Consider the following 22,423-nt stretch of genomic DNA (forward strand, 5'->3'; position numbering starts at 1 on the left):
CGATGCGGGCGGCGGCGGAGCCGGGGGTGCGCCCGGGCGCGGCGACAGCGGGCAGCGGCACCTGGCTCCTGCTGCTGGCGGCGGCGCTGGCGCTGCTCCTGTCGCTGGTGGTGCGGCAGCTGCTGAAGCAGCGGCGGCCGCCCGGCTTCCCGCCCGGCCCCGCGGGGCTGCCGCTGCTCGGCAACATCCCCGCGCTGGGCGCCGAGCAGCCGCACCTCTACCTGCGGCGGCAGAGCCAGATCCACGGGCAGGTACCAACGCCCCGGGGCCCCGCGGGAGCGGGAGGGCCGGCCCGGGCGGCCCGGGCACGGGAAGCCGGGGGATGTGCCGCCCTGCCCGGCCCGGCCCCCGGGCGGATGCTGCGGGCGGAGCGCCCCGCCGGGAGCGGGAGCGCCGGGCTCCGGCGGAACCGTGCTTCGAAGTAACTTCAGCGCGGTATTTGAGATACTTACAGCCCACTAGCGTAACTGTGTAAAAACGGATCTTTCTCTTTTTCCTTTTTTTTCTTTTTTTTCTTTCTTCTGTATCGGGCGTTTCTTTCCATCGGCCAGTTTTAAGCAGCCAGTCTCTTCTTATTGGCTTCAGAAAAGTTAATTCCGAGTTAGACCTAACCTGTGTTTTGGTAATAATAATAAAAAAGTAAATGTTCTTCAAGCAAAATACTAGGACAAACAGAATGGAAATAGGAAAGGAAATGTGTTGTCAAATGCCCCAAGCTTTTTACTTGCCTGTATGGGATACTGTATGGAGTTTTAGTCATCTGCTTTCCAAAAGGATCCTGCAGAATTTGAGGGAACTTGGATACAGCACATTAGGATTTGGGAGACTGGAAAAATACAATCAAAGGGTTAAAAACAAACAAACAAAAACCCCCTACATATTATATAGGAATAAAGATAAATAAGCTACACCAAAGTATACAAAACTCACAAATGGTTTGCAGAAATATACTGGAGTGTCTTCTTGACACATAAAAAAGAAGAGCCACTATAACAGTGAAAATACCAAGTTTGCTTAAATAAAATAGTTATAGATTCCTAGAACAATTTATGTTGGAAAAGACCGTTAAGATAATCGGCTCCAGCTGTTCACCCAGCTTTGCCAAGTCTGCACTGAACAATGTCCCCAAATACCACATCTACACAGCTTTTAAATGCCTCCAGGGATGACAACTCTGCCACTTCCCTGGGCAGCCTGTTTCAGTGCCTGACAACCTTTTGGGTGACAACCCAGTTGTCACAGAATGTATAATTAGGCTAACACAATTTCATATTGTGGAGGTCACCAGCTTTGACATGGAGAAAAAGCTAAAGATTTGTAATGGTAAAAATACAGATTTCTAATGCCAAGGGAATGTATGGAAAAGGAGCTAAGGTTTCAGTCTTGAGTTTAGGCTCAGTTTTAATTTTTAAAATGTAGATTCAGATTTTAATTTTTTTTTTATCCTCTATGTGCCTTCTGCAGGTTGTACTGTACCTTTCTCCAATGCACCTTGTACTAGCCACCTGTGGAAATGGGAACTGGGCCTAGCTGGGCTCTGCTCTCAGTAGTTGGCTGTCACCTTGGCTCTCACTCCTAAGGACTATATGAAAGTGTCCCCAGTCCTTTATTTGGAGAGCTGTTTCTTTAGGTGCGCGGCAAAGCACAGAATGTAGTGTGGGCTAATTAATTTCACCTTCTAACAATGCAAATTAGGCACACCACAGACTCTCCTGTGTAGTGCCGCAGCGCCGCAGCTGTCCCACCTGCGTGCCCTGGTGAAGGTTATTCAACTCTGCATTTCGCGTTTATGTTCGGTGTTTCACTTTTTCATTCCTTGTGCTCAAGATTGGGTTGTAACAGCGTTTGACATTTTTATTTCTTCCCCCCGCAAAGATCTTCAGCCTTGATCTCGGGGGTATATCCGCCGTTGTGCTGAATGGCTATGATGCAGTGAAGGAGTGCCTTGTCCATCAAAGTGAAATTTTTGCAGACAGGCCATCACTTCCCTTGTTCAAGAAGCTGACAAACATGGGAGGTGAGTGCTAATGTCTTCTGTATAAAAATGTAATTTTTGTCCTGTAGATGAAAAATCACATGAAACATCTGCTTTAGCCATTTTCTCTACTTGATGTCCTTTCGTAAAATGCTTGATGCTTCTTTAAAGATATTACATGGAAAGGATTGTCACTCGTGGACTATGTTCCATAGCAAGATGTCTGAAATATTTTGTCTCATTTTTTGTCTCATTGAATAATTTTATTATCTTATGGGGGAAGAAAAATAAAACATTGCATAAAATACTGTGTCAAAATATTTTTTCAGGCTTACTGAACAGTAAATATGGCAGAGGATGGACAGAACACCGCAAATTAGCTGTAAATAGCTTTCGAATTTTTGGACATGGTCAAAGGTCCTTTGAACACAAAATTTCAGAAGAATCTCTATTTTTTCTTGATGCCATTGATACATACAAAGGGAGACCCTTTGATCTTAAGCACTTGATAACAAATGCTGTTTCAAACATTACTAATTTGATTATTTTTGGAGAACGTTTCACATATGAAGATACTGAATTTCAACACATGATTGAGATTTTTAGCGAAAACATTGAATTAGCTGCTAGTGCTTCTGTATTTTTATATAATGCTTTTCCTTGGATTGGTATCTTGCCATTTGGGAAACACCAGCAGCTGTTTAAAAATGCAGCTGAAGTCTATGAGTTTCTTCATGAGCTTATTGAACGTGTCTCTGAAAATAGGAAGCCTCAGTCACCTCGACATTTCGTAGATGCATATTTAGATGAGATGGATTGCAATGGAAAAGACCCAGAATCTACATATTCAAGAGAAAATTTAATTTTCTCCGTTGGAGAACTCATCATAGCTGGCACAGAAACCACAACAAATGTTTTAAGATGGGCAGTGTTATTTATGGCTCTTTATCCGAACATTCAAGGTAAGAAATTTGACATTTTGAGGAACTAATTCGCTTTCCTATTGCAAAATTAAAATGCTTTTTTCAAAGTGGTGCATTGATCCATAATCATCACCAAAAAACCAGCTTTGTATATATTAGTCTATTTTATCATTTACGAAATACACTACGGACAGAGATGGAAGGCTTGCTTTTAGTGCAAAGAGGATATCAAAAGTCAAGTGTCATGATAAAATTTTAAGATATTTGTGAATACATTTTTATGAAGCTTTAATACTTTTAAGTATTTCTAATATATTTAAGTTTACCATGGTGATGCATGAGCTGCTGTTGGCAGATGTACTAATCTGTGTAGTTAATAAATAATAAGAAAATTAATTAAATATGAAAGTAATAAACTAAATTAAAAATGTACAAGTGTCAGCAAAAATGTAAATCAGGTTGTGGTTAACAATTTAGATACAATTCTTTTTATCTTAGGTGCCCCAGTTCACAACAGATTTATATATTATAGACAGGAATAATTATACTTTGGGGAGAACAGAAATGGCATTTTAAAATAAAAAGAGATGAGTAACAGTCATTCTGAAGTGAAACAGCAATAGATGTCTGAGTGTTAGCCCAGACATTTTGAGGAGAAGTTTGGGTTCTGTAAGTGAACAGTCACGTTTCTGATTTCACTGCCTCCTCTTCACTTTTCCTGCCAAAACCTCACCAGTGCTTGGTTCAGCTGGGGCTTCCAGGATTTGGAGGAAGAGAGGCCCAGATAACTTGGAAAGTTACTAGTGGTACTTTGACCAAAAAAAAATATCAGTCTAATTTCAATATCAGCATTATTTCAGAATGGGGATAATAATACTAACCATGGATAGGAATATAGAGCCTAAATTGAAAAGCTTGTACGCTGTTGGTTTTTATATAAGGTATATCATGTTTCAGTACTCTTTTAAAATGTATATATATAAACAAATACTTCAGCTTAAATTAAAATGCAAAGGCTATTACAAAATAAACTCCAGCTTTTATTCCTAACAGGGCAAGTTCAAAAAGAAATCGATCTGGTCATTGGCCCAAGCAAAATGCCCACCTTGGAGGAGAAGTGCAAGATGCCCTACACTGAGGCTGTTCTGCACGAGGTTCTGAGATTCTGTAACATAGTACCCCTAGGGATTTTCCATGCGACTTCCAAAGACACTGTTGTGCGTGGCTACGCGATTCCTGGAGGCACCACAGTCATTACAAACCTCTACTCTGTTCACTTTGATGAAAAATACTGGAGCAATCCAGAAGTGTTTTTTCCTGAGAGGTTTTTGGACAGTAATGGGCAGTTTGTCAAGAAAGATGCATTTATTCCTTTTTCCCTAGGTAAGAGCAATTCCTTCCACTGTTCCTTTTCACAAATCCAGGGATGTGTAAAGTGTAAGGGATGGCAAGAAATGGACAAAATAATATCCTCAGTTCTGATTTAAAGATATCCAATATAATTAAATTTAAAGATATTCAGTAGAATGCACTCTGGAGATAATGAATTTTAGCAAAACATCTTTTACAGAGATGAGCTCAGTATTATATATAAACTAATAAAAATCCTCCCTACAAAGTTCTAATAATTGCCAGTTAATAATGAGTGGCAGTAGATGTAATTAAGAAAATAGTAGGGGGAAAAGGCTAAAATCCACAACATCATTTTTTAAAGCATCTTCTATCTAGATTGACACTTTGTGACAAGATACAGTAAGTAAAAAGTGTATCTAAATCAATTTGACAGAACTGGTTTCAATGGCATTTGTGAACAATAAATTCTCTAAATTTTTTAGTGTAAGTTATCACCTATCCTTCTTACAAAATACTACCACACAGCACTCCTAGAACACAGAAATGAACATTCCTATTCATCATAAGAGCAAAAATGCGACTGAAGATATCTTAAATCTTTTTAAATTCTTTCTTTCAATTCAGGAAGAAGACATTGTCTTGGAGAACAGCTGGCTCGAATGGAAATGTTTTTGTTTTTCACCTCATTGCTACAACGATTTCACCTACATTTTCCTCATGGAGTGGTCCCGGAGCTCAAACCAAGATTAGGGATGACCTTACAACCACAGCCGTACCTCATCTGTGCCGAGAGGCGGTGAAGGGGAGGGCTGAGATGGGCAGGTGGAGCACAGTGTGCTCCAAGCAACAGCTCAGGATCCACTTTGCCTTCTATTCCTAAATGTGTTCAAGCCAGAGTAACAAAAATTTAAAGGACTAATAGTTTATTTTTTATTTGGTTTTCAACCAAAAAAAAAACCCAAAGCTGAACCAAAGGTGTGGAACACATCCTGTGTTGAACAGACGTTTTCACCCCAGAAGACTATATTGAATCTAACTTCTGATATGGTTTTTAAATATTTCATTACTTAGCAAGCCATTTTACTCTGAGAGAATATTTTCATAAGCATGGAGAATATGGTTTAAAATGTTTATGCTTGAATTCATCCATGGAAATACCATTTCCATTATTCCAGCTAAGCCATTCTTTATGATTATCCATTACATTTTCGTAGCTAAAAGGGCTTTAAACAGTGTCTATTTGAATATCTGTAACCAAGAATAAACTACATATTGCAGCCTTGAAAAACAGATTGTCTATTAAAGCATTTTAATCCTTCTTTCTCCTTGTCCTATCTTCCCAGTTAGTCATAATTTTCTAGTGATCCAGATAGCCGTGAATTCACTTTCTTTTATGACTTGCTTCTCATTTAGCATCCTACACAAAGTGTTCAATTATTGCCATACTCCTGACAATCACAGGACTTTTTTTTCTCCAGTATATTGCATTTCCAGACACCTGTCCTCCACTGCCTCCCAATACAAAGTACTATGTAATGATTAATCTCTGCTTAAATAGTCTGAAAAAGTCAGTATTTGTGTTAGCAGAGTCACATGCAACTATACTACGAGTAAAGAAAATAGTCTGCTCTCCCTTCTGACCAGAGGAGAAACTTTCTGGGGAGGGCAAGCCCAATAGGATGGGGAGAAACAGACTTTAAATGAATTTTAAGCGCAAATTTTAGGTGTAAGGGCTACACTTAACTTCTGCCAGCTTCATTTATTTGTCTTGCCAACTCTTGCTTTGTGGTTATTGGTAGAGAAAGATTTGTGTCTGCAGAGCTTGCGGGAGCAGCTATAACTCCAAACACTCTGTGTGGGGAGAAAGTGCCACAGGACAGAGTTCAGAACAAAACAAGCAAGCAGCTATTGAAGGACAGGGCTGAGTGTTTGACCTGGCTTTTTACACAGATAATACTGCAACTTGGAGCTGCAGGAAAGTTGGAAGGCAGGAACTGGCGTTTGTCTGCTGACCTGATGTTTTCAGCTTATGCTGAAAAGAAATACTTCCTTTCTTTTGAAAGAGCAAAAGAGAAAAAGCAAAGAGAGCTATTACCAGTCCACTCACCTAACAGCCTGTTGACTTCAGATGCAGCAGGTCCAGATTATTTTACCCTCATGTTTCACAGAGAGCAGCTCTAACACAAGTTCCTGTTTCTCTGAAGAGGCTTGGCAGGCTACTCCACTTCCCGAAAATGTGCCTTTCTTAGAGAAGATTTAAAACTAAAAAATAGAGGAAGGGAGCAAACCTAATTGCTGTGTATTGGGCACACCAGGAAAACTGAATAAACCACTCCTAAGCCACTGGCAAGCAGCAGGGTTAGGAGTAATGATCGAGGTCTTTCTGGATACCAAGTAGATGTTGTGTGCTTGTGAAATGCCTAAGGAGAAATTGTGGAATCTACTGAACTAAAGTGTTCTTCAGGATGAAACCACCCTGAGGACTTCAGCGCTAGTTTTGGACTCATGGCAATTCTCTCTTTGTTCCCAACCCTGTGCTTGTAGATCTGACAGCCAGATTTTGTTTAGTACCTAGTCTTGCTTTCTGGGTTGTAAGAACTCTAGGCCATCCTTTGGTTACAACCTGGCTCAAGAAATGCTGATTGAAGTGGGGGGAGGATTGAAAAACATCAAGAACCAGTTCTTGCTGTTCTTTGAACCATGCTCAAAATGCAGCTGATCGGTTATAATTCCCTTTTGCTGAGGTATTTTGAGATCTAACTCCTGGCTAGTCTTTAATCCATTTAATGAGAACCATATTGATTATATGTCTTTCTGGTTTCTAAATCAAAATGCCTTATAAAAGCCTCAGAATATCAATTTAAACTTTTACCATTATCTGCCAACTTATGGTCTCATTTAAGCAATCAAATACATTTGACAAACTGTCTTTTTTCTAAATCTGTATCAGTATTAGTCATATTTACATGTTTCATTCTCTATCAACTTTTTCATTATTTTCTCTCTGATTTAGGATTAGCCTAATGATCCAATTTAGTAATTTGAAATATTGACATAATAGAAATTTTTCTAGTCCTCTGGAATTTCTCCACTGTATCAACATTGATTACAGTAGCCAGCTAGATGTTCACAATTTCCTGGTGGGATGTTCAGATAATTCCAGCTGAAATTCTAGCTGTTCAGATAATTCCAGCTGGCTGTTATTTAACATTGTTTTGGGATTAAAGGCTGATCTATTAACCAGCGTCACTGCTGCAAGAGCTGCAGCCAGAACCACCATAGTGTCTTAAATCCTCCTTCCGAAATGTCTAGCCTCGCATTTAAGTTTTTGGGTTGTTTTTGGCCATGTCAGCATCCCCAGAGACTGAAAAGGGAACACTACAAGCATGTCATATATGACACTTGGCAAAAGGCTTAAGAAAAATCTCACTCATTGCCGCTTAATTTCCTGAACCTCCAGCAGTTTCAGTGGTACTGATGAACACATCCTTAGTATGAACCCAATAAATGCAGGAAGGTTCATTAATTAATTAACTGTACAAAGGAAGATTTCATGAAAGCTCAAGAAACACTACTGAAAGTCAATAGTTTAAACTTACTGTGATATTTTTTTATATGTATCCAGAATGTGTTTAGCCTAAATTGAGCTTAAGGTTTTGTGCAAGCACTAGAGAGTAGATGAGGCAGATTACGTTGTCACGAAGATAACAAGTTTATGGGAAAAGTGGCAAGCTCAGAGAAAAACACAGTAAAAAATAGCAAAATCCCTTTGAAAAAGGAGTGAAAATTAGATTGCGTAAATTTCGTAACAATGCAATGGATATGAAAACATGAAAATTCAGGATAAACGAGGAGAAAATCATAATGGGGAAGATGCCAGATCAGAATTCGTCTTTGGCTGAGAGAGATGGACTGATGAAAAGACAAGATAACGCGGCCATGATCAGAGGAGTCTTCAGTAAGAGTTTGAAAGGAGAGCTGTCAGCTTAAATTGCTCTGTGAAGGTACACACAGAAGGTTAGTATGAGTTTTTATACCAACGAGCTGTCCCAGGTGTCTTTGGCACTGGGCCTGATAATTCAAACCCTCTGTCTAATCAAGATTCAAATGAAACTACGGCTCTGGAAATCTTCTGCTTTCTTCTGTCCCTTCATAACAATGTAAATTGTACATCAGGAGACTCTTCCCATTCTAGATTATCCCTTCAGGCATTTTTGAAGGCTGACAACTCTCTCCATGTCATTAGAATTAGGCAGAACCCACACTGAGAGTGGCCATTCCTTCGGAAGTCTGCCAGGCTTCAAGAGACGTTACATTTGTTACATTCTTCTGAATAAGTAACATTCCAAATAGATGAAACCCATTAAAATAATGGGAGCATATCAAGAATGTGCAATCTAATCCAATATCTTGCTATTACTGCAGGAGATGGCTGCTTGCCAAAAATTTTGCATGTGATGTAGGCCGACCTATAGCAATATTCCTGAAAACAGAATAAACTTACTGTTTATTCTGCTGCTCTTTTCAAGAGCTGACTTCCTTTTCTCCACTCATACAAAAAAAAAGAACCTTAAAGGAAATATTTTTAATTTGTGTAAACGATTTATCAGAAGCATGAAAAAATATTATGTATTTAAAAGTTTTTTACATCACAGTTAATTTGTTCAGATGCTTATCCACATTAGGCCCATCAGCATCCAGAAAACAGGATCCACTCATCCATGTCTCACGGACATTTATACCCTCGCCAAGACAAGGGGAAAAAGGATGTCTCATTGTTCAGGTCCTTCACTAATATAGATAATCCAGGTACAGCTTCATACCAGTAAGGAATGAAAGTTAGGGAATAGAATCACTATGGGCAAAATATCTGAAAGAATTCCAGTTAGTCTCGGGTAAATGTGTTTCCTTTCTCCACAAGCATCCCTGTTTAAGGACTCAAAATTCCCTTTTGGTTCTCTTCCACTTACACAATAAGCTCAATTTAAAACAATAATAATAGTGCTGAACATGCACCACGGCAGAATTTTATAAACCTAATACTTTCAGGAAAAACATTGATACTGACAACACCTCTTTAGCTGATATAGTTTAGGAAGTTAATTTAATTGCTTTTTTTTGGAAGCATAAAAATTGCTTTATAAAGCCACTTCAGGGCAGTTTCAGATCTTGTTCCATTTTTTTTTACATCCTGTACAGATGCATCATTTCTCTCTCAAGGGGTGTACAGTCTAAACTGCCACACTATAGAGAGGAATGCAACATAGCTTAATATTGCATTTACTTCACCACAAATTGTAGGTATAATCTATAAAATGTTCGAGCTCTTTGTGCCATAATGAACTTCATGATTATATGGAGACTGTAAGAATAATTCATTTTTGATTGGAATAAAATTTAGTGCTAAGAGCTAAAATTTGTCTAAAAATCCCTACTCACTTATATTAAATCTATTGCTAAGTATATGAATTACATCACCTTCTGAAGCATCCAACACCTCCCAATGTCTTAAGTGTGCACTTTCTTGAGATCTAGAAAGACCCACATAGCTTGACAAATATTTAAAATACAATTTGCTTTAGCAAGCTAGCTTTAGATAATCATATTTTAAAAAAACTTTTTGGCTACTGCCTCTTCATTTATTCACAATCTGACAATTAGACAGATTCTTATCTCTGGCTAAGGTTCAAATCTTGTCTATTTTTTCAAGAGTATTCTAGCTCTCTCAACAAATACTCTGCTGGGAGATGAATTATGGGTGAAACATATTTAAAACAAAAAGGTTTTAATATTTACTGAAATACAGGAGTTGATATCTCCAATTATTGTTGTTTCAATGTTATTATTTTTATAACTGTGCACATTTTCTTCTTGGTATTTAAAGTTTCCGTATCAGACTTCTACTCTAGTCCTAGCGCTTATAAAATAGGTTTCAAAAGGATCTCAGTAAGTTATGCAGTTCACTCATCAGGTCCACTAATAGTTCTACTAAAAGCTGTTTTCCAGACTTCTTTTTTATTTGCAGAGACTTTCTTAATAGCCTAAGATAATCTATTTCAGTGAGTCACACTCCTCTCAATCATTAGACAATCAGTCATGTTTGAGCCTCAAAACCTAAAGGTGTTACTTCTTGTCCTAAACACTATAAACACTCAAAGCATTATTCCGATTACTCTTTGAAACAGTCTCACAAGGTAACCTTAGAATATCCCACTCAAGTCTTATTTTCTGTAGATTAGGTAAAAATCTTTTTAATTAATTTTCTCTTTCTCCTTCTCTTCAGGCCACGTCATCAGTCTCACTGCTCTGTACTGTAATTCTGCAATCTGTCTAAAGGACGGGTGTTTTCCCTGAGATGTGGCATCTGAAATTAGAAATAGTATTTTGGTAATGCCTTAGTTATGAGGAATCAAGTTAAATTATTACAAACCCATTCTAAAAGATAGAGGGGTTTACTTATCCACTTCTCTGACTGAAAGAAAGCTTAGTTAATATGAGTTAGATAAACTGGCAAAAGTACAGATTAATAAATTCTAGTAGGATGAATGTCATGATAAAAGAAAGGGGCATGCTAAGCCCATTTGAATGACTATATATAGGAGCAAGCTTTCACATCTGACTGGCACAGGGGACAAAATGTGCACTCTGCTCCTCATGTGCTATAATTAACGCCAACCCTATCCTCAGTATTTTTGGTATGATACCTGCATTTTAAGCTAAGCATTACCTTTTTTTTTAATATGCAATTAAAATGAAGATGTTTTGATCTCATTCAAGGTGCAAAGGGTTCTGCTGATCCAGAGAGATGAGTCAGAAGTGACTCATCACCTAGTTTTTGGCAGGATGTTTAGAACGTGGACAAATCACAAAGTGAATGCTGGGGATCATTTGAAACACTGTGCTCTCTCACCAGTACTTGCCAGGTTGGTTAAATGTTACCTTTTTTGGTTTTCCCTTCTGAAACCTCACAGATAAATCAGCAGACAGAAGGTCTCACCTTACTAAAAAATTTTTACTCTATCAGATTCCACAGAATCTGTGTCAGGTAGCACAGCCTGTGCAGTAAAACCTACCACAGACACCAGTTGCTACCATCTGTGATCTCTTGAAGTCCAGAAATCGAAACATGATCTCATGGTGTACGGATTCCAAAAGAAACCTTCCTTCAAATATTTCAGGTTGTGTTGTGCCCTTTTTAAAGGGTGTCTGAAGTGTCACACAGAACCAAGTAAGTGTCAATCACTTACATACCTAAAGCCAAGTGCAACGGAATGTTTATCCTGTGGCAGCTTAGTCCATAAACCTTCTTTCCTCTTTCCTCTAAATAAGTGTTATTCCTTCTCATTAAACAGAGGACAAATAAACTGATTGCTTACAGCCCTATTAAATGAAGATCAGATAGAGAGCAGTTCAAAATTGTGTTCTTTTGTCAGCTTCGTCTCTGAGAATCCACAGTATAATTTTATAGCAAGTTAAAGACTTACTTCAGAAGATATCGAAAGGAAAATTCCTCATTGGAAAAGTGAAAGTAATTCATTACCTCATCTGCCTTAACATAGATATGAATGAAGCAGCACATTGTCCAGAGACAGTTCTGAAGAGAGCTAGAGGAAAAAAAGCAAAAAAAAAAAGTCACCGAGACACACAAAGCAGACGAGATTTTGCAAGGCAGAGGTCCTTCCGATCCCAGCTCACAGCTGAAAGCCAAGAGAAGGAGACCCCTTTGTTTATTTTTTTACTTTTTATACATTTGTGGGTCTAGCAGAAGATTGGCTTTTTGGGGTTTCCACCCCTCAGCCTCAGTGGCGAATTGTCAGTTACAATTGTTTTCAGGTTAGAAATATGCAAACAAAGGACAGAGAATGAAAAACAAAGGATTTGTTTATATTACTTCTGTGGGAAAGGTAGAAAACTGCTCTAATATTCTACAGTAACTAAAAGACCTGACTCCATTTATGAAAATCAAAAGGCTAATAAAGAAACTCAGAAAAAACCAGGGTAGCAAAAAAATACTGTCTTGGTCATACTTTTTGTACCTCATTTAATCAACATTGTATATTTTCTCTCATCTAATCTTTATTGGCCACTGAAGGATCAATTTTCTAAAACTTGTATCACAGCTTGTGAAAATTGCATCATTATTTCTATTAGCATTTTCATTTCATTTCTAAAAATCCAAGTATTCTGACTTGATAAAGACATACTGTTTCTAAAATATTTTGAATACAAACTGGCCTGAGACAATAAACAGTGTCTCTCTTCTGAATATCTTTAGTATATCTGTGTGTCTGTGCCATCCTTACCTCTTTTTCATTATCATCCAGGCTAATTCCATCCTTTTAGTCCAAAACATCTCTCAGTCCGGGATTCCTGCTCTCAGACTCACCAGTGTATGAGATACATACACTTCTGTGCATCTCAAATGCCTTTTTGGACAAAAGGGGAGGTGCTGCCATGTGAATGTTGGTGCCGCAGAGAATCCCAGGATGGGTCAGGCTGGGAGGCACCACAGTAGTCCAACCTCCCAGCTCCAGCAGAGTCATCCCAGTGCACATGGTACATGACTGTGTTGAGATGGTTCTGGAATATCTCCTGTGAGGGGGACACCACACCCCCTCTATGGGCAATAACATACTCTGGATTACCTCATATTCTATCCATGCTTTTGAAGGATTCAGAAGCCAAGATCCAACTACATCTATACCAGGAGCAAGCACCAAAGCTAAAGCTTTGAGCTCTTGCATTCTGCTGACTCCTTTTGCTGAGTCACCTGCCACTGGTTGTGGTTAAAACTGGATGCAAATACAAAGAAATGGTTCTATGCACAGAGGAAATCAGGCCTTACACAAACTTTAGTGCTCTAATTAGTCTAGACTTACCTTGAGCAGTGCTACACCATTCCTTTCATTTTGAACCTTACACTCACCGTTTAACTTTGTTCATGGAGGAAGAACTCACAGAAAGAGGTTCCGAGTTATTCATTTTGACTGGTTTAGCATATCTCCTTCACATCCAAAGGAGTCCAGAAAGCACAGAGAGAGTTTTGTCCTTATAGAAAACTTGGTAAGTCTAGTTCTGCGTGTATGGGTGCAAGTAATCCAACACACGTTGTAAAAGAAGATGGAAGACTCAAACCTGAGAATAATATACAGAAAAGTTGTAGTCTGCATGGCATAAACTTCAGTGTAGTCTAATTTGGTCTACTTCTTGGAAGAGAAAGAAAAAAAAAAAAGAGGTAGTGTTGCATTAGAAAGTGTTTCAAGTGCGCTCCTTTGTGTGGTTTTCAGCACTACTTAGCATCCCCTGGTAGGTGTGAATTACTGACGTGTGATCACAGATAAAAGAATGATGTGCCTAATATGGAGAGATGTTATTTTGGACAACGCCTCAATCAACATTCAGAGGACCGTCCATTACCATTTTTGAAAGATTTAAGACACCGCTAGCTACAGCCACATCCACTTCTGCAAACATTCCCTGAACCAGTCTGTTAACTTCTTTCCAGTCTTTTCCCTTTGCTCTTAGAGTAACAATTACTCGCCTACTGTGCACACATAAAACCCAGGCATTTTAATGTGGACTTAGAACACATTCATAGTTAAACATATCTTTGAAGCAAGCTATTGCAACTTGGAAATATCTAATTGGAAACACATATTAGCATTACGCTTTATTAAACACTGAGCTTTGCTGCTTGTTACTGGATTTTAAAATTGCTTCAGTATTCCTAAAGAGTTTAAGAGAAACCTGTGATAAGACAGTTGCTGTCAAAGATGTCACCACATCTAAGTCCTGCCAATGCTCCAGTAAAAGATAAAATCTTAATTTTTACCTTGTTATAATTTTGTTATTTTTTAAATAATGACTTTTTAAGGGAAACTAAAAATGGAAACTTGTCATGCAAAATAATAGAACAGTAACTTAAGGCAAACTAATTAGTATCATATTTTCAGAAAAAGCAAAATGATATTAAACAATATTAAAATTATTTTTTTATGTACACAAACACACTATCTAAACAAAAAAGGCTGAGAATACAGCATACTGAAAGAATCAGAATTTTTCTTCACATTATCTATAAGAAGAATATATGACCAAAGAAAGGTAAAATACAGGTGTAAGATCAGTAAGTGCCAGCTTCAATAGTGCAACATTTTATTAAAGACAGAAATATCTGGTTTAACACTGCTCATGTTACAAAAAAAACCTGCAGTGATAGTGATAATGGCAGCAAAGGGGAATTTGGCACTGAAGATACAGCAAAACCACATTTAGTGGTCTTTTAAGTGCATCCACAAGAAGGCTTATTAGTGGAAAACAAACAACAAAAAAAAAAAACCAAAACACCAACCCAAATCTTTCAGTCATTTAAACTGGCCAATGAAATAGCAGAATGAAAATCTATGTAAAATAGTGTAATACAGTTTACACAAGGTTATCTCTTTTTATCCAAGTCAATTGATGCAAACACAAATATGCTGAGACACATTTAGAAATAGCACACGTGCACTTGGGTTTTATTCAGTCCAACTACACAGCATTTAAAGGTTTAGTACTAAAAGTAGCACTTTTAAAACAAGGCTTATCTGTGGCTTGCTTACCTGTAGCCTAATTTATGACTTTTTTGTTTGTTTACAAATCAGACCTATAATGGTAGTGTTTCTAAAAATACATTGGGGTGGAATGTGCAAGTTTGTTATTTTAAAACTCAACAATCTAAAATGTAGTACAGTACAGTGATTTTTATCTTGTATCAAGCTTTACATAAAGTTTCCACCTTCTGGTTTCCACATGTGTATTTCAGGATGTACCTTGAAATTGAAGGCAATAAAAGCGGTGTCTGTGATGGAAGAAAAAGTGTAGGGCAAATTAAAAAAGCCATTTTGAAGCAGTAGTTTATGTTAAAAAAAAAAAAAAACCAAAACAAACACTTTAGTTCTCTTAAAGCTTTACATACAAAGAATAAATGAGATACGATCTTATTTCCTTAAAATTTAATATGGGAAATAGGTGCAAGATAAAAATCTATTATGTGGGTTGACTTGTTTTTACACATGAACCTGAGTAAGGGCAGGAAATACAACATTACTTAGGACTAAAATAATAAAATTCCTTCATAATTTAAGTAGCTGAACAGGTTTTTAATGTTCTACCACAAACCAGCAAGGTGACAGATGAGAATGGCCTTGTATTCAATGAATTATCATGAACATCCACTGCAAACCTGAATATTTTCTGCAAAAATAAAACATCAGATTATGCACAATAATAAAAAGCATCAGAAATAGATGCACCTGGATTTTCTTTCCTCTTTTTAAACCACAAATACCAGAATTCAGCATGTATGTCACAGTCCTTGAACAGTTGCTCTGAGATGACTACAAGAAGCACACTACTGCAATATAGGTAGACACCCCACAACAGGCTTGCACTGCAGCAGTAACATAGTTTTCATGTAGGCACAGACTTTTCTCTCATTCATGTTCAAAAACAACATGAAATAAGCAACTCAAGGCATTAGGATTCATCCCGCGGTTCCTTGTTAGCGAAAAGTTCTTGCCACTTTGGTAATCAAAGTCACTGAATGTTTTTTTAAAAAACTGCAGGTACCTCAAGGAAGAGTTCCATATTGAGCAAGGCAGCATTATATCAGGATATTTTATACCAACTAAGGCATAAAGAACTTTGCATCAGGGTACACAATACTCAATCTCTGAATAAAGTTCTGTATTCTGTGTGACGAAAGTGCATAGGAGTGGGATTCCACCAGAGTAAAAGGAATCCTCTCACAGTATTAAGGCCTTTCGATTTTATGCGAACTGTGTTGGGCTGAAGTCAGCACAGTGGAAAAAACATAGGCTGTCATCACACTGGACTCCACTGGAGTTCCCTTAGCATGTCTTGTCTTCTCCTAGTTGTCGTTCATCATCTTCATCAGCTTCCTCAATAACCTGAATGTCATCTGCTTGAGGTAAAGATGAGATTTCAGTCAGCAGTTTGGCTCCTTCCGTTTTGGTTTTTTCTTCCTCCTCAATCACTTTCTTCCATATTTTGTGATTTTCACTGAGGTGGTGTATTAGCTGGCAAAATATTCGTCTACCTTTTTTTCTTTGAGCTTCTGTAAAATTATAAGCATATTGGATTGTTTGACATTTTGAGTAATTGTATTTTACACATACAAAACCAATGGCACATTGCAAGAGAGAGGTAAATTTGAGCAAGGCACATGGATGGTTATTCTGAATATTTAAACAGTGGCATGGCAAAGGATACCAACAAGTTTCACTTTTAAATTGCAAGTCTCCTGGTAGCATCAAAATCTTTATTAAAAGAGGAAAATTTATGAAGCAGCGTAAAAGCAAAATCTATGAGATTCGTACTGCACAATTTCAATTGCCACTGCTATGTCTGAAGCTACTGAAGGACAACTAAGCACCAACAGAAACACAGAAACTTACTTAAAATAAGATCATCTTCCATTTCTTCATCATCACTCTCTAACTGTGCACCATCATCATCTTCAGTGCTTTCTACATCCTCCTCCTCCTCATCAACCCACTGCCCTGGAAGCAACCCAGCTGCGTTGTAGGAATTACAAAGGGGGCCAACTATGTGAGTGATGAAAGATTCCTGCAGTTTCGCAAGCTGGGGAGAAGAACGATCCATGAAGGGGCTTATAGGTAATCCAAGACTTGCTTCCTCATCACCCTGAAAAAGAAATGGAAAAGTTTACCAAAATTTCTCACAAAATTAGCTTTAAAGTCTCATTTTAATGACTACTTTTAATGAACAGAGTGAGCTCCAGCTTCCTCACTGGGGGAAGCACATGGAAAGGCATGGATCTCTTCTCTCTAGTGAGCAGTGACAGGACTGGATAGAATGGCACAAAACTGTCAGGGGAGGTTTAGGTTGGATATTAGGAAAAGGTTCTTCACCCAGAGGGTGATTGGGCACTGGAACAGCTCCCCAGGTTAGTGGGCACAGCACCAAGCCAGTCAGAGCTCAAGAAGTGTTTGTTTGGACAATGCTCTCAGGAACAAGGTGTGATTTTTGGGGTGTCCTGTGCAGGGCTAGGAGTTAGGCTTTGATGACCCCTTGATGGTCTCTTCAAACTCGGCATATTTTGTGATTCCATGAACCATCAGATGCAGTGTATCTTTTTACTGGGGAGAGTGATTGTATGGACTAAATGAATGAAAATATAATTAGGCCAGTTTAAAATAAAGATGCATTATGACTCAGACTTGCACAGTCCATAATCCTCCCTCCAGCTTTGCTTGTGTTGGGATGGAGAACTAGCTCTCCTGGAGCTGCTATTCCTCTGCCTTTACAGGATGGCTTCAGAGGAGGCAGAGATTCAGCTCCAATTGCTGAGCTGATGAACAGAGAAAATGGCAGAATAATCAGCTATAAGGCATGCTGGTAATGGCATGCCCTGCAAAGCCACAGAAGAATGAAATGAGCTATAACATCCAGAGTAAAGTGGTTTGTTTTGTTGTTTTGGGTGGGGTTTTTTTTCATTTGTTTTGTTGTTGTTGCTGTTGTGGTTTTGGTTTTTTGTCGTTTTCTTCCATTTTATAAACTAGAGAAGAAAAACATTGAACAGTTGCTCATAGAAAAATCTGAGCTATAATTACTTATCTCAGCACTTCCATGGACCTGATATCCCTAGAGCTGAACATACATTTTCAGTCTTGTAGATTTTGTACATAATCTTTCACCTAGAAACACATCTGTGAACTTAACTTCCAAAAGTGAAAGAAGTTATTTTGATTTATAAGCATCATCCTAAGGAAAGAAGCTCTCTTCATCAAAAATCCCATATTATCTGAAAAATGGAGAATATTGGCTGGGAGCTTGTTTTCTAACACAATTATTAGAAACTAAAAGATCATAATGAGAAGATGGAAATACCTTACCTGAAGATTTAAACAAGGAATAAAGCTTACTTCAGTTAAATCACTGGTAATACAAAGAATCAATAATCTGCTCATCATTAAAAAGTGAAAATTGCTCTTTCCATACCCACCTGTTCGTAAAATTCATTGACAATGCCTTCAGTCCATTTCAGATGCAGGTCCCTGACTTTGGCTGGGCCATTAATATCAGCCAGTTTGATGCATATTTGACAGGCCAGCAGGCGATCGTTCTCATTGCTCCATTCTATGCCATTGCTGTTCATGCCATTGACCTGGGGTAGGCACGGACATAGAGTTAAAACTCTTCAGCCATGGGTTAATTAGGCAAGCTACAAACCATCTACAGCTGGTTTGTACAAAGGAAATACTCTACTTGCATTTTAATAGCTTAATTTAAATAATATAAATCTTTAAATGCATGTGATTAAAAGTAACAATTACTGAGAAGCAGTGATAACGTTGGAATATCAAGACCAGATCAGCGCAGACACTAAAGCTGAACAAACCTTGGCATTAAATTCTGCAAGGAAATCAAAATGCTTCTTGAGGTCTGTGGCAAGGATTGCTTCAATCACTAAGAAACGAAAGCGCTTGAATTCTACGTGATCAAGGTTTGATAAAAAGTTGTATTCTGGTCGTGATAAGAAAAGATTCCAGGCAGATGCAGCGTGGTGATTTTCTAAGACTGATCTGTCATTGTAGAGAACAGCCTACAAGAAAAGAAAAAAAAAAAAAGCAAAGAATAATAAATTATGCAGGGAATTTTTAAAGTTATAATTAAATATTCTGAAGTTTAAAGGCTAGCCAGAAACAACATTAGGTAAAAATAAAAAAAAATATGCTTTGTCTTCTAGTTTGAGGGTTAAGTATATGGAAACGACAGAAGAGGTAAACGCCCCCCCCAAAACTCAACAATTAGCAAAGTTCTTTGTTTTTCTAGAAGTCCTTAAAAATGTCTTAGTGACAGCTGCATTCAGACTGTAGGCACACATACACAAAACACTTAAGAGTTTCCACAATGTATGTGTGGAGCAGTGAGTGTTTTACATCACACAGTGATGTAAAAAAGAAAACAAGAAAAAAGAAAGAAATCTGAGTATATGCTTTTATTTCCTCTTAACTGTGTTGAAAAAAACCAAAACAACAAAAATCCCAACTCAACAAAAACAAAGAAATAAATAATAAACCATAACAAATAAAAAAACCCACCACAAAAAGGACACCAAAACACATAAGAACTGTCATAACGGAAAATGGTGCAAAGTATCACTGGTTTTCAAAGGGCCATGTTTAATGCTGATGCAGAAATTTTAACTGCAAATGAGCTAACTAAAATAAAAAAACAGTAGCAGACTTTACTCACAGCTTCCATATTTACATAACACAGAAAATAATCAATCCAATATCAATTAAACAGAACCTGAAAAAAACTTAATTTTCCCAATGATTTTTGCAGTTTTTTGAAGAATGCTTGTATTTTTGAAACTTTGTGATGGATGTCTGTGTTGTTTGGTTTTGTTCCTCATTGTATGCTGTTTCCAGCAGAAGTACACAAGTGCCTACATCCTAAACTCTCTTTGTAATAAGGAGTTATTGAAAACTGATTGGAAAGTTCACTTTCAATGTCTTTATCTCCTAAGAAGCTGTACCAGTTTCTAATCTGTTGTTGTTGTTGATGTTGTTATTATTATTTAAGTTTCTTGCCTGTAACATACCAAGAGAGATCCAAATAGCCATCATAGATGCTTAGACAGATGTAGGGCCATCTCTCTATGAAATAATCTTTTACTCTATCCTGCACTGATTTATGTTATTTTCAATTTTGCAAATTCAAAGTTGAATACACAATACACAAATGAATATATGGATACACAAACAATACATACAAAACACACCAGAATTTAACAGGAAAGAAAAATAAAAATATTGCACAAGTAGAGTACACATTAATTTCCCCATTTCTTAAATCAAGCCTTAAATACTTAAATCCTAAATAACTTACTTTAGGGATATAGAATAGAAAAAAAATCTTTATACTGATTTCAGACAGAAACAAGTAATTTTCTGTGTGAAGATGTTCTGACCTGAGGTGCATTTGTGGCCACTAGAAAAGCATTTGTACGTCCAGGATGATCATAGTCGTGCATGGCAGCTGCTACATATAAAGCCATCAATTCCAAAGCAGGAATGTTTGATGCCAGACAACCATAACTGTCATCGGTAACAGGACAGCTTTTTGAAGAAGTGTAGCTGACTTGAACCGGGGCAATACCACTGGCTTCATCTAAAAAATAAAAATTCAAAGTACAAAACCAGAATATTTTTTAGAACAGTACTTCGTTCACATTTGAGGTATGTTATAAACATGTACAGACAGCCTGAGACTGTTACAAACATGGTACAGTTATCCTTGCTATCATAACAATGAATAATTGGCAAAGACTTATATTTTTAAAAATAAAAGTCATAATAGTGTTAATAGATAAGTAACGATTTTGAAGAAAAGTTGAAGTGCATTGAGTTGCAATTTTGTAGCATTAACATTAGCATTCCACTGTTTGTCTCCAACCTGAATTAGTGAAAGAAAAGATTAATCAGCACCTTCCTCTGTATTTCTGTAATTTTCCCATTTCTTGAACTTGCAAACCTACAGGAAAATCTGGAGGGGGACAGTGGAAACTACTGCAAAAGGAATTAACTGCATTAATTTAGAAACATTTGCATGATAAGAAGATTCACAGTTTTATTATCCTCTTCACCATGGACAAAGTCACTACTTTAAAAAAAAGGAAAATGAATAGCAGTTATTTTATCAATGCATAATATAAAAGGACCTCCTTTGCCTTAATAGAATAAGCAAGGATTAAATGCCTGAAAATATTTATACTGGCAGAGTTTCCAAGCAATAAAATTATAATTTTTTATTTTAATTTATCTTTCTTTGTAGAGGAGAATAAAATGCTTTTTATCACTTTTCTCCAGTTAAGTCTCCAGTCCCAACCCATTTAACACTTGGAGAAAGAAAAGGCAATAGGGTGCAATCAATAGATATGGACAAACTTGGAAAAAAGAGAAAATTCCAGCCCTTTAAAAGCTACATGACTTGGGTCTTGTCTTTTTCTACTTCACATATAACACAGGGTTCTTGGACAGTGCTTAATTTCCCCTTTTCATTTTTCTGAAATACAAACCATTTAGCATCAAATGCTGGGTTTACAATATTTTTTAATACCCTTTTCATACCGGACATAGTTTGGTAAAAATTACAAATTTTAAATTCAAAAGTTAGTTCTATGAAGTCAGAGACTACACAAAAGCAAGTTTAATTGGAATAACTTCACACAAAATTTGAATTTGGAGGTATTATTCCTTTTTCAGGGATGCTCTTATGCAGTTATTGTTGGGGTGGTCACTTCAGTGTTTGAAAGTCTGCATGTGATACCTAACAGAGAATTCTAAAATATTAATTTTTATACTAAAGCCATTAAGGAGAACTTCAATTAAGTTAAATACTTTGGTATTTCTTTAGTCTATTTAACTTTCCAATAAAGTTAAGAAATATTAGCCTAATGTATTTCAAATGCTAAAAATACCCTGACTATGGCAGAATACAGAGGTTTCATTCAGCATAGAAAATTTATTAAGTGAACCAGTTTTCTTGGCTAACAAACTAACCATTACTCATCTAATAATTTTTCTAAAAGTCAATTGCATAGTATTTCTGAATGGTGTGTGCTTTGTGATTTTTTTTTCCTACTGCCTTATATAAAAGTACAAAAAAAAAAAAAAAGTGAGTCATAAGAATAATTAGATATTTTCTTCCAGAGTAATTTGGTTTACCTGATGTAGTTTCATTGTAACATTCTTCAGCACAACAAAAATAAGCTGTGTGAATACATACCTATCTCACTCTCCATTATATGCTCACTACGGATTTGCTGAAATCCAGGAATGGGCCGTGTGGTCAGGTACCACACTGCGTGGAGAACATCCGTGGCATGGATACGATTGTGGTCTGAAAATCAGCAAGATATGATAAAAAAAATATTATCTGAAATGTCATCAAAAGGAATAATAAACACAACAACAAAAAAAGAAATGTACAAAATGTATTACAAGTGAGATTTTGATTAATTATAAAATGTTAGCAGCAGATATATGTATCGCTGAACATTTTTAAGAAGGCAGTTAGATAAACATCAAACATTGGCTATGCATACTTCATCCTACCTGGGCCTCAGGAAGGGATTAAA

At 37.2% G+C, this 22,423-nt stretch overlaps 2 protein-coding genes across 2 annotated transcripts in view; one reads left to right on the top strand and one right to left on the bottom strand.

Moving 5' to 3' along the window:
* Positions 1 to 1,877: 1,877 nt before the first annotated feature.
* On the top strand, positions 1,878 to 5,569 carry LOC120754225 (vitamin D 25-hydroxylase). The gene is made up of 4 exons (XM_058420963.1): positions 1,878 to 2,017; positions 2,741 to 2,937; positions 3,952 to 4,281; positions 4,876 to 5,569. Exons 2-4 carry the CDS (start codon positions 2,787 to 2,789, stop codon positions 5,049 to 5,051), a joined length of 657 nt encoding a protein of 218 aa, XP_058276946.1. The 5' UTR covers positions 1,878 to 2,017; positions 2,741 to 2,786; the 3' UTR covers positions 5,052 to 5,569.
* An 8,784-nt stretch (positions 5,570 to 14,353) lies between these two features.
* PDE3B (phosphodiesterase 3B) overlaps positions 14,354 to 22,423 on the bottom strand; it is an 82,294-nt gene continuing 74,224 nt past the window's right edge. Inside the window, exons 11-16 of the mRNA XM_040067857.2 lie at positions 22,072 to 22,185; positions 20,255 to 20,454; positions 18,677 to 18,880; positions 18,281 to 18,442; positions 16,710 to 16,959; positions 14,354 to 16,369 (exon numbers count right to left, since the gene is read on the bottom strand). Of these exons, the coding sequence (XP_039923791.1) occupies positions 16,143 to 16,369; positions 16,710 to 16,959; positions 18,281 to 18,442; positions 18,677 to 18,880; positions 20,255 to 20,454; positions 22,072 to 22,185 (1,157 nt within the window). The 3' untranslated portion in view covers positions 14,354 to 16,142. The remainder of the gene's footprint in view (positions 16,370 to 16,709; positions 16,960 to 18,280; positions 18,443 to 18,676; positions 18,881 to 20,254; positions 20,455 to 22,071; positions 22,186 to 22,423) is intronic.

Source organism: Hirundo rustica, chromosome 6 (assembly GCF_015227805.2).
Source record: "Hirundo rustica isolate bHirRus1 chromosome 6, bHirRus1.pri.v3, whole genome shotgun sequence".
NCBI lineage: Eukaryota > Metazoa > Chordata > Aves > Passeriformes > Hirundinidae > Hirundo > Hirundo rustica.